Genomic DNA, 12,189 nt, shown 5'->3' on the forward strand with positions numbered 1-12,189 from the left:
ACAGGGAAGGCGGGACTATGATGTGCTGTCAATTCCTTTCTTTCCCTTGGGGCTTGCCTTGGGCTGCACCTGCCTTAATCCCATTCATTCCAGCTCAGTTCCACCTTCTCCACAGAGCCTCCCATCTACACTTGGCAACCCTGTAGCTCCCTTTTTATGGCTCTTTATTCTGTGTGAGAACCTACATTTCCATCCCTTCAAAGCCAAACTCCTCTGTCTGACTTCAAGACATGAATAGCCTTACCTCACCCAATTTATTACACACTGCTTCTAGACACAGATTCCATTCCCTGAGAAATCTCCCTGGGTGTTACAAAGGAAAGATAAATCACAGCTCCGCCAATTAACAGCTCATGCATCTCATGGTCTGCTGTCTTGCCTAGAGAAGGGTTAAAAAATGGCAAATGGATAGATTTACATTTAGTGGAGGAAGGAGCTTCCCAATATAGAAAATAACATATGCCTCCTCATCACTGATGATGAACTGTTACCAAATATTCAAAATAAAGTTAATTCACATCATCTTATATGTAAAGTGAGACATATATTCCTTAGTAGGCAACTGGCGGTGTAGACTACTGGTCATTATTAAAAACCATGCTCTCCTGAACGATTCTGTTCTGCACCCCAGTCACGTCCTTAGGAGTGACCCAGTCCGCCATAGTCCTGATTTGTATAGTTTTGAGTTCCACCTGCTTGTCTTAGTTGCTCCAATCTTCTCGTGTGGTTGAGGCAAAAGGTCTTATTTCTTCCTCTTATCAGCGTGCCTGCTAATTGGCTGTGAGTTCGAAAACCAGAAACCAGAAATTTTAAGAAGCATTTACAAAATAAGAATTCGTTTTGGTGGAAGGATGGACCTTGTGAAATCTGATTGTCAAAGGGGATGTGTGAGGGAGGAAGGAAAGGAGAGTGTGGTGTCAGAAGAGGCTGCATGTTAAAATCCCAGTGCCTGGACCACACCTCAGGCCGATTATTTGCAGCATCTGTAGGAGTGGGGCCCGGCATCAGTATTTCTTTAAGCTTCCCAGGTGATTCCAACATACAGCCAACGTGGAGGAGCTCTTGCTCCCCTGATGCTGGGGCGTCACTCTCCATGACGAGCTGGCCGACAATCTAAACACACAGGAAAGGGGGCAGAGATGGTGAAGGCAGCAGAACAGCATCAGGGCCCGAGAGGAGCTGCTGGCTCATCTCTGCCCTGCTGTCACTTCAGATACAGAAAATTCATCTTCATGAGGAAACAATTCTAACGGGCTTTGACCAGGCTAAGTTTCCTGAATCATTTTTTATTCTGCCTTTTCCAGAAAGATGTGCCTTCTCTATTTGGGTCATTAGGATATAATCGATAAATCACAAAATTCCTTAGTTCTTTAGAAAATTTCCACAGGATACACTTCATCCTACTCCTCTGAGGTTGCTTTCTTTTCATTAAAAAAATTACGTATTAAGCAATTCATTAAATGTCAAATACTGAGCAAGATTCTGGGGATACCATGGTGAGTTGAGAGTCCCCAAGACACCCCAATGTTTGAGTATTTGCAATGAGGACTCACAGGAGTTGTCATATAGCTGTGTTCACAGCTAGGACTTATGACAGTGGTGTGGTGACTTATGACAGTGGTGTGGTGAGGATACACAGCCAAGCCAGGAAACAAGACATGGGCAGAGTCTGCAGAAATCCACGTACAGGCTTCCTTATGCTCTCTCCCTCCCAAGTGAGGTCACATGGGGTGCACCTCAGCAATGGAAATGCAGCACCACGCCTGCAACAATTCTGCCTAGGGAAGTCCATTATCCATTCCATGACTAATGTTGGGGCTGGTCACGTGGGCTTCCTCTGCTTGGTGCGTACCAAAATCCCAGACTCCCGGAAAGAAAGTCGCATGTTCAACCTAAAGCACATGTTTCTACCCACAGTTTAGGCACGGCCAGCCCCTCTGATCCTATCACTGTTTCATACCAGTGTAAGGAACCGTTTACCACTCAAGCTCCCAGATGCCAGCCAAAGGCCAACCTTGCAAGCAGGCCGTTCTAAGCATAGCAGTCTCAGGCCTGCTGTGTTAACTCTTCACATGAGTGGTTAAATGGTCTCTGCCTTCCTGAAGCTCTGTGTAATCCAAGAGATAAACATTAATGTAATTATTAGGCCTAAAAATATAAAGTTGTCTCTGTGATAGTTCCATGAAGGGGAGGTCAAGAGCACTGTGACAGCTGTGATGGGAAGATCTGACCTGCTCTGGGGGTCAGGGGAGCCTTCCTAAGGCTTCCCTATGGCTGACCACGGTAGAGCAGATCTGAAGGAAGATCGGGACTTAGGTCATCAGACGAAGCTGGCAGAACATTTCAGGTGAGGAGACAGCACAGCTAAAGGCCACATAGCCAGAGTAAGCATAACACGACTGAGGGTCTGCAGAGGAAGTGTGACTGCAAAGGGAAGGGCTTCAGCTCTGGCATGCAAGGCCTTGCAGGTCATGATGTGGGGCTTCATCCAAAGAGCAATAAAAGCTTTAGAGTGGAGCTGGGTATGTGCGAGGGCATGGGAGAGGCAGGGATGATAATGAACTTTGTGTTTGAAAGGCATGGAGAGTGCACAGGAGGGTTCTAGAGTTGGATGCTTGTCCTCCAGGTAGGGAGGACACAGTTGTGCTCTGGGAGATGACAGTGGTTTGAACCAGCAGGAAGGTGACAGGAATGGAGCAAAGTATCTGGCTTGGTGAGATTTTAACAGGATAAACTGAAAGATCATGCATGGGGTGTCGGGGTTAAAATAGCGAGGGGGGCCAAGGATGACTCTAAGATTTGCGGCTTGTTATCAACAGGTAAAGCTAGGAAAAACTTTGTCCACCATGTTTGGTTTTAAACACTTTCCTTCTCTACTTCCTTTTCTTTTTTCCTTCTTCTCTCCTTCCTTCCTTTCCTCCTTTCCTTTCTTCCCTTTCCTTTCTTCTCCTTCCTTCCTTCCTCTCTTCCCTTCCCTTTCCTTTTCTTCCCTCCCTCCTTCCTTCCTTCCCTTCCTTCCTCCCTACGTCCCTCCCTCCCTCCTGTCTCTCTCTCTTTTTCCTTCCCTTTATTCCTTCTTCTTTTTCAATCAAGGAGAAGATCATGAGTTGATATAGTCCTTAAGATACCCAAGTGTGACTGTGGTGTCAAAGGACCACTAGACATTCAAGCATGGAGCTCAGATGGGAAGTCTGGATGAAGGTCTATATTTGTGGAGTAGCTGAGTCTTGAGACTTTGAAATAATAATGAGAAGGTGGTATTCAGCCTGGATAACCTTATAGAAAAAATATTTAACACCTTCATAGATAACATTTAATCAAATAGAACTGGGTTTTCCAAAGGCTGGTGATACTAAGTTCTTAACAGCTGTATCATGATGGATTGAAATGATGTAAGCATGAACAAGGGAACAAAAAATGTAAAACAGCACAAAACCCAAACAATAAACACACACCCAAGGGTTCCTAGACAGATAGGATTCTGGAACACGATTCATCTGGAAGGCTTTTCTGCTTTAATTTTTAGGTTAAAGCTTGGGTGTTATGCAGCTGGAGGGCATCAGTATCACTAGACTGGCAATCTAGCTAGACTGTTCTGCGGTCTGTGCTGTGCTATTTTATTTATGTTAAATATTGTGGATAACACTCTTGCTATAAAGTGACTAAAGAAGGTGCAAGGAAAAGTCCCAAAGGAGTTTTATGAAATAGCAGCTTATTGAAATACTATATGGGAAAAATAGTTAAGAGTGGGAAAATATATCTGGGAATACTGAAAACTGAATGCATCTCTAGTTTTACAAGGCACATGAAGATACTTGCTCCAAAATCGGTCAGGAGAGAAGCCTGTCAAATTTGATATAACATACTTATTTTGCCACAAAATGCTGTTCTTTCTCCTAGGTAATATGTATCAATATCTAACCTCTTTTAGCAACAATGACACAAAGAAAAATGTATCTCAACTTTCTAAAAAGGCCTCAACAATATCAAATTTTTATAGTTCCCTTTATTATATCATCAAATCACGTAAAAACTGAGGGAGAAATGAAACATTAAGTTAGGCTCATACAATTTTACATATTTCCAGAAGTGGCCTAAGTAACTTTAAAACCATTAAAAGTATAGTAGCAATTAATTTATCCCTATAAAGTTCTTTTGAAAAGCCAAGTACCAGCACTTAGAAATTGAGTCTCTAAAGTTCTTGCTGTGAAGTTGAGCAATTTGGTTACAATCTGCTAGGGCAAAAAAAAAAAAAAAAAAAAAAAAAAAAAAAAAAAAAAAAAAAAAAAAAACAGCAAAAACTGCATGTCACCAAGAGTGAAACATGCACTGGCTTCTGTGCTCTGCTCATTCAGTAGTATGTTTTTCTCCCTCCCCTTAGTTTTGTAGACAGAAATGGTAGTTATCAGTCCTGGTTGTAATATACTCCAGAGCATTTGCAATTATTTCTAGGGCTCTTAGGAAATCTTCAAAGCAAAATTAATTAATTTCAGCATGTGTGTACGTGCCCGAAACACACAATTCCGAGCAAATCATATATCGCTGACCGGGTTGGGAAGTCAAGGAATCAGAGAGACCTGAAACTCTAAAGGTGTGGGGACAGAAGAGGGGCAATTATTTGATTACTGGTAGGATTTGCTATGATCTACTTGAATGCTAAGCAAAGAACGGTGAAACATACATAGTATGGTTCTTCCTCCAAGAAACTTACTAAATGAGACACAAAAATTTGAAAAGAGATTATAATCTGGAGAGGAAATTTATGAGGGACTGATGGTATAAAATAATGAACTGAGTATTTTTATTTTTGTATTAGCATAATAGTAAAATGTTTATCTAGAAAATTTCTACAAAAGGGAGATAAGAAAAAAGAAAGGAGAGAAAAGAAGGAAAGAAGGAAGAGGGGAAGGAGAGGGAAAAAGAGGTATTACGTATACTTGCAGTACAAATTTGTTTTTGTTGCTGTTGTTTGTTTAGTCTGAGGCAGAATCTCGCTCTGTAACCCAGGCTGGATTGCAGTGGTGTGATCAATAGCTCATTGCAGCCTTGACCTCCCAGACTCAAACCATTCTCCCACCTCAGCCTCCCGAGTACCTGAGAATATAAGCACATGCCACCATGACTGGCTAATTTTTCTTTTAATTTTTCTTTTTTCTAGAGATGGGGGTCTCATTATGTTGCCCAGGCTGGTCTCAAACTCCTAGGCACATGTGATCCTCTCACCTTGGCCTCCGAAAGTGCTGGGATTACAGGCATGAGCCACCACACACAGCCCAATAAAAAAGTTTAAAAAATAATTTCAGCCTCCTAATTTAGTTTTTTTTTCTAATTACTTACTATTTAAACAGAACCACAGTGAATATTCTTGTAGCTAAATCTTTGCACACATTCATGATTATTTCCTAAGGCTGTATTTCTAACAATGGATATTGCTGAAACAAAGAATATGCAACACATTCAGGCTTTTCATATTTACTTCCAAGTTGGCCTCCAAAAGTTGTACCATTTTCTATTCTTACCAGCAAGGCCCACTTTCCACCTCCTCTCTAGCTCTGAGCATGGCTGTTTTCTAAAAGTCCTTGACAACTTGATAGGGAAGGAGTATGTCACCTTGTGTGTCTGTGACTCATGCACCGAGTGGGGGATACATGCGGCATGTTCAGTGCTATCCTGGTGTTTTTAGCAACACGGGTGTGTCTCTATTTGAGACATGGGCCATATGGTCTCTGCCCTCAAGAGAAGAGCCTTATGCTTGGTGGCAGTGGGCATGAAGAAGAAAGGGCTAGCTGGGCATGGTGGCTCATGCCTGTAATCCCAGCACTTTGGGAGACTGAGGCAGGTAGATCACTTGAGGTCAGGAGTTCAAGACCAGCCTGGCTAATGGTGAAACCCCATCTCTACTAAAAATAATTAATCCCAGCTAATTGGGAGGCTGAGGTAGAAGAATCGCTTGAATCTGGAAGCAGAGGCTGCAATGAGCCAAGATTGTACCACTGCACTCCAATCTGGGCAACAGAGCAAGACTCTGTCTCAAAAAAAAGAGAAAAGGGCTTATTCAAGTGCTGGAGTTTTCTATTTCTTGATTTGTCTGAATTTTAATTTTCCCATGAGGTATTTCTGAAGGAGAGCTCAAGAGGATTGGATTCTTAGATGAAACGATGAAATGGACTGCATGAACAGTGACTGTAGGGCTGCTCGGGCTGCGAGGAAACAGATAGAAACTGGAAGTGGGAAAGTGGATAACTAAAAAACGGACCTGAGTCAGGACCCAGGACGCAGTCACCCAGGGAAGCCTGAGCACTGCTGGCAGTAGGAGGTGGGGATCACTTCTGCCTTCGCTTTTTGTGAGAATGTATCATGAATTACTTGTGAAAAGAAAAAAAAAAAAACAACCAAATAAAATCTTGTAATGTTAGGTGTTTGAATTTAAAGTGTCGGAACAGAAACTTGGGGCACAGGTAAGAGAGCAGGGTCTCTAGTGACAAACTTGAACATCATCAGAATCTAGTGGCTTTGGTTTCTGCAGAAGGAAGATTCACTTGTCCACTACAGAAGGGCAGGAATTTTAAAAGTCCCTTGAGGTTACAAAAATTTCTACATGTGAAGGGAGGTGTGGAAAAATGGTAGACTACTTCCCAGAACTAGGGTCTAATTATTAATAATCTTTGTAGTCAGAGATTCGGAAACAAAATTATTTCCTGAAGAAGCAGATTGGGGTCCTGTGTGAATGCGGAAAGATCAGCTGAGCGGCACCCACACATTCCTCTTGCATGTCAAGTGGACAAGCCAGCTCAAATCCGCAGATATTTTTGCACAAAACCTCCCACTCTCTGCTAAAACATATTCACAACGCACCAGATTCCCCACCAAATCACTTTTTGGCATCTACTTCCAACCTTCCCTCATCTCCTATGTCCTTACTCTGAAAAACAAACTAATACACATACTGGACAAATCTTTTAAAAAGGAAGAAATGTTTAATAGCTCCTGGAGAGATAAAATGCCAATGTTTAGGCATATTTATGAATTAGAAGCTTCCAAATTGATATGGAGTAAAGAAGTGTCGGGTTTTTAAAGTAAGGGTTGAAACTTGGTTTGCCAAAGCTTTCAGGGTGAAATCAAGACAATCAAGTACTTTAAGTCACCACATCCATGCCTAAAACATGCCCAAACTTGAGGTCCTCAGACTATGAACAGGTGCACAGCTGGGATGCTTTCAAGCTCCCAGACAGAACCGTCTCACTGAGCGCTCCAGGGAGGAATGCTGCTGCCACATAGACTAGTGGGACTCATCAAAGAAATAAAGCATTTACAATCAGTGCTTTAAAATACACCTTTTGGCACTTGGCAATTTTCCAGAAAGTGCAGAAGAAAAAGTCCGAGCCCTCTAGGAGTGTCTGAAGTTGCAGGGAAAACCGGCAAGCCTTGCGTGGAGCCACCACCGTCACTTGCCCCTTTTCTGTCTTTGTGCTGCCATCTAGAGAGGAAAGGAAAACATGTGTTGTGTCCTGGTGAGAAACAGTCACCTGAAATCCCAAGCACCATCTGCAGCTCCTAGAACAGAACGCAGGGCTGGCAGGTTTAGTCCTGAGGGGAGCTGGGCATTTTCACTTCTAAGAGATGACCTCAGATACAAGAAGGGGCTCCTATCATGGCCAGCCTCCGAGATCTCATCTAGGGTTCATAGCAGGCTCCTGGAGAGCACACCAAGAAGTATATTTTTCTTTAAATGTTCAAAGGGAGGGAAATATGATGTTGGGGTGGCCCAAACTTATGGGATGGGCATCATCTTATAGGAAAAAAAAAAAATAAAATACAAGAAATGCATGAAAATAACATTCGGAGATGAGTACTTCTTAAACCATTTTTCTTTTCTTTTCTTTTTTTTTTAAGAGGCAGTTCCTTTTATAAAAAGCAGGAAGCCTGATGTGGACTCCAATGTATAAAAAACAGATAAGCAGATACTTGTTGCTGATAGAAGTAATAGCACCTAATGTCCCTGTGAAGAATGTACTGAACAAGTTTAATTACTACAAGTTGGTTTTTATTGAGTGCAAAGTTAAAAATAACTTATTTTGGAGCTATATGTTACAAAAAAAAATGTACATGGAAATTAAATTCCTATGCCAGAATGTGGATAAGAAGGAAGCAAGGCCTTCTCTGACCACTCACTCCCCAGAATTCAGTGCCCTGCCTGGTCAGCTTTTTCCATAGGTCCTGGCACTATCTGAGATATCATCTGTCTACTCACTCTAGAATGGAAATTCTTGAGGGCAGGTATTTTTGCCTGCCATGTTGATACCTGCATTTCTACCATCTACAACATGTCTAGCACACAGGAGGTGCACAGTACATGCTCTTAAGGGAACAAATAAATCTATGTTAATTCCTTAACTTCTTTTGCTTGTTTATGTAAGAACTAGCATGTCTAACTTTAATTTTATATGCATTCTGAATCAAAAACGTGTAAAGTAACAATTCTTTTAAAGTCCATGAAGAAGCTCTGATTTCTCTGTAAATTTCATTTGGTGCCGTCCCCCATTTCAAATAGTCTTGATTAGCCTGAGACCATCAAAATAACATTTATAATGAAAGTACAGTAAATGCTAAAACACTGACAGCTGAATTAAAGATTTGACATGCAAATGTACCAGCTAAGTAGAAGCTTTACTTAAATTCTGGCTTGCTACCGTTGAGGATAAATTGACCTACAGAATTCATTATGAATAAAGCAAGAATATGTAGCAGAATAAATGTGATTTTTTTCCTTTCTTAAAGTAAAATTTCCAATTAAAACAGATTACTTAAGGCTAAATGGTCATATGCTACACAGACAATGGTATGAATAGGAACCTTGGGTAAACAAAAGGAATGAGGCCTAGGCTTGGGCATCTGGGCTCGGCCACCTACTGTCTGTATGACCTCACATGAACCATCAATAAAACAGGGATACCACCTCCTTCCAGTCTAGCTCGGAGGGTTGTTGTAAAGATTATTTTATTTTACTTTTTTAAGAGAGAGGGTCTTGCTCTGCTACCCAAGCTGAAGTGGAATGTTACAGTCATAGCCCACTGTAACCCTGAATTCCTGGGCTCAAGTAATTCTCCTTCCTCAGCCTCCCAAGTAGCTAGAATTACAGGTGTGTGCCACCACACCTGGCTAATTTTTAATTTTAATTTTTTTTTTTTTTTTGTAGAAACAGAGTCTTGCTATGTTGTCCAGGCTGGACTTGAACTTCTGGTCTCAGCTTCCCGAAGTACTGGGATTACAGAAGTGAGTGACTGTGCCCAGCTAATATTAATTTAAATACTGATAAATGATTGCTGTGAGAACTGTAAAAATACTATGAAACATAGGCAGGAGCCCTTTTGGTCAGTCCAATGGCTCTGAGGAATATGTAAACCTCAGGACTGTGTAATCTCAGAGTGTATACCAAGGTGTAAAAATCAAATCATTTCTTCTGATTATTCAGATGAGGGCAAAGCCCATAAACATTTTCTAAGCACACTTGGAAAACACCCTCCCACTTGTTTCTCTAGACCTGGAGCTCTTTGTCTTCCAAGAGATCTGACTATGACATAGCTAACTCCCAAGACTGCCAAATTTTGGATTAGTCCTAGAGAAAGGGGTGTTTGGGAGAAAATATGTAATACAAGGCAGCTAGTCAAGTTAGATTAGCTTTAAGAACAGAGAAAGTCAACTCCTAAACTATGTGAAAAGGCTGTCTTTCATATCTGGTGAAAAGGTGATGGTCTAGAATGTAACAGCGTCAAAGTTAGGGTCCCTGAGGAAAGGGAATTTGATGTGGTGGAGTCTGGCTGTGAGAGGTCCTGAATTCAAGTTCCGGCTCAGTTATTCATTAGCTGTGTGATGTTGGACAAATGAGCTGACCTTCCCTTTTTCAACTGCAAAACAAGAGAAATAATACTCTTTGTGCCATATGGCTCCTGGAAAGATTAACACATAAATTCATATCAAAGGTGCTTTAAAAAAATCACAAAGCACTTTGCCAGTCTTTGTTATTACTTTCCAACAACTGTGTTCTTTGTATTTCTTTCTATTGCAAAGTGAAATAATCTTTGGAAAATGAAGAAAAGAAATATACATATACATGTATCATGGACACCCCAAAACCCAGCATGAGCATTTTGTTGTATTTTCTTCCAGCAAAACACATGAGCTGGTTCATCTAAAGAGTTTAGGGGAGTGCCTAGTATATGGTAAGCACTGCATGAAAGCGAACTCTAAAAGCACTTTCCTCCTAGGTATAAAGGAGATGTGGCTCCCCAAGCAGCAGTGACTGTTGGTCAGGCTGATCTCAAACTCCCAATCTCAGGTGATCTGCCCACCCTGGCCTCCCGAAGTGCTGGGATTACAAGAGTGAGCCACCGTGCCCGGCCGGGACTCTAACAAGTTAGAAAACACTGAAGAGATGTGGCAGCTAAATGGAATGTAGAATCACAGGCTGAATTCTGAAATTAAAAAAGTATTAGTGGAAAGATAGGTGAAAGTACAATAAGGTTGCAAATTTTCTGGTTTTGATTCTTGTAGTATGGCCACGTATGCTAACACTGAGGGAAGCCAGGTAAACGCCATATCTAAGCTCTACTATTTTTGTGACTTCTCTATAAGTATAAAATGATTTCAAAATAAAAAAGTAAAAGAGAGAGAGAGAACAAAATAGACCTAGAAGATAGAAAATAACAAAGATAATAGAATTAGCAGATGAAGACATCTAAGTAGCTTTTTAACTATATTGAAGCATTTAAAGAAAACCGCAACCATAATAAGAGATCTGGGAAGACATAAAGAAGAACCAAATGGAACATCTAGAACTAAAAATTACAATATTTAAGGCCGGGCGTGGTGGCTCAGGCTTGTAATCCCAGGACTTTGGGAGGCCGAGGTGGGCAGATCACCTGAGGTTGGGAGTTCAAGACCAGCCTGACCAGCATGGAGAAACCCCATCTCTACTGAAAACACAAAATTAGCCAGGTGTGGTGGCACATGACTGTAATCCCAGCTACTCGGGAGGCTGAGGCAGGAGAATCACTTGAACCCGGGAGGCAGAAATTGCAGTGAGCTGAGATCGCGCCATTGCACTCCAGTCTGGGAAACAGGAGCGAAACTCCATTGCAAAAAAAAAAAAAAAAAAAAAAAAAAAGAAAAAAAATTTACAATATTTAAAGTAAAAATTAAATAACTAAGGTTAACAGAAGATGAAATACTATAAATCAAAGTAAACTTGAAAATACACCAAGAGAAACTGTCTAAAAATGGAACATAAACAAACAACAAAACAGAAACTCAGTGATAGGGCCTGGAGGACAACACCAAGTGTTCCAGCATACATGAAATTGGAGGCCCAGAAGCTAAGGGGGTAGGGAGAAAAGGGAGGAAAGAACAGAAAAAAGTATTTAAAGAAATACTGGCCAGAAATTTTCCATATTTGATGAAAATTAAAAACTCAAAAGTTCAAGGAGCTTAATAAACTCCCAAATGAGATAAACAAAAAGAAAATCACATCAACACATCATAGTCAACTTGCTGAAAACTAGTAATAAAGAAGAAAATTTTAAAAGAAGCCATGAGGAGGAGACACATTACGTAAAGGAGAGGAAATATAAGAAATATCATAGATGTCTCATCAGAGATTATGCAAGCTAGAAGACAATGGTTCTTTGAAAGGATCAATGAAATTGACAAACCTTTAGCTATACTAATAGAGAAAGCAAAAAGAAGACACAGATGACTAACATCAGGTATGAAAAAGGGAACATTACTACAGATCCACAGACATTAAAAGGATAATAAAAATATGATGAACAACTTATGCCAATAAATTTGACAACCTAGATCTAGATAAAGACAACCTAGATAAAGATATAAATTACCAAAACTGGCACAAGAAAAAAAAAATGAAAATTAGAATAGCTCTTCATCTATTACAGAAATTGAATTAGTAATTTAAAAGTTTTCCCCAAAGAAAATTCTAGATCCAAATGGCTTCACTGGTGAATTCTGTCCAACATATAAGGAAGCAACAACACCAGCCTCACACAAACTCTTTCAGAAAGTAAGTGATAAAAGAATACTTCCCAACTCATTTTATAAGCCCAGTTTTACCCTGACATCAAAATCAGACAAAATCATTACAAGTAAAGAAAACCACAGACCAATATCCCTCAT

The 12,189-nt window shown here is 40.7% G+C and overlaps 1 protein-coding gene across 1 annotated transcript in view; it reads right to left on the reverse strand.

The window, feature by feature from the left end:
* Positions 1-6,957: 6,957 nt before the first annotated feature.
* The window catches only part of RNASEH2B (ribonuclease H2 subunit B), a 60,668-nt gene continuing 55,436 nt past the window's right edge, over positions 6,958-12,189 (reverse strand). Inside the window, exon 10 of the mRNA XM_010363817.2 lies at positions 6,958-7,477. Coding sequence (XP_010362119.1) covers positions 7,445-7,477 — 33 coding nt within the window. The 3' untranslated portion in view covers positions 6,958-7,444. The remainder of the gene's footprint in view (positions 7,478-12,189) is intronic.

The sequence above is a fragment of the Rhinopithecus roxellana genome, chromosome 18 (genome assembly GCF_007565055.1).
Source record: "Rhinopithecus roxellana isolate Shanxi Qingling chromosome 18, ASM756505v1, whole genome shotgun sequence".
In the NCBI taxonomy this organism is placed as follows: Eukaryota; Metazoa; Chordata; class Mammalia; order Primates; family Cercopithecidae; genus Rhinopithecus; species Rhinopithecus roxellana.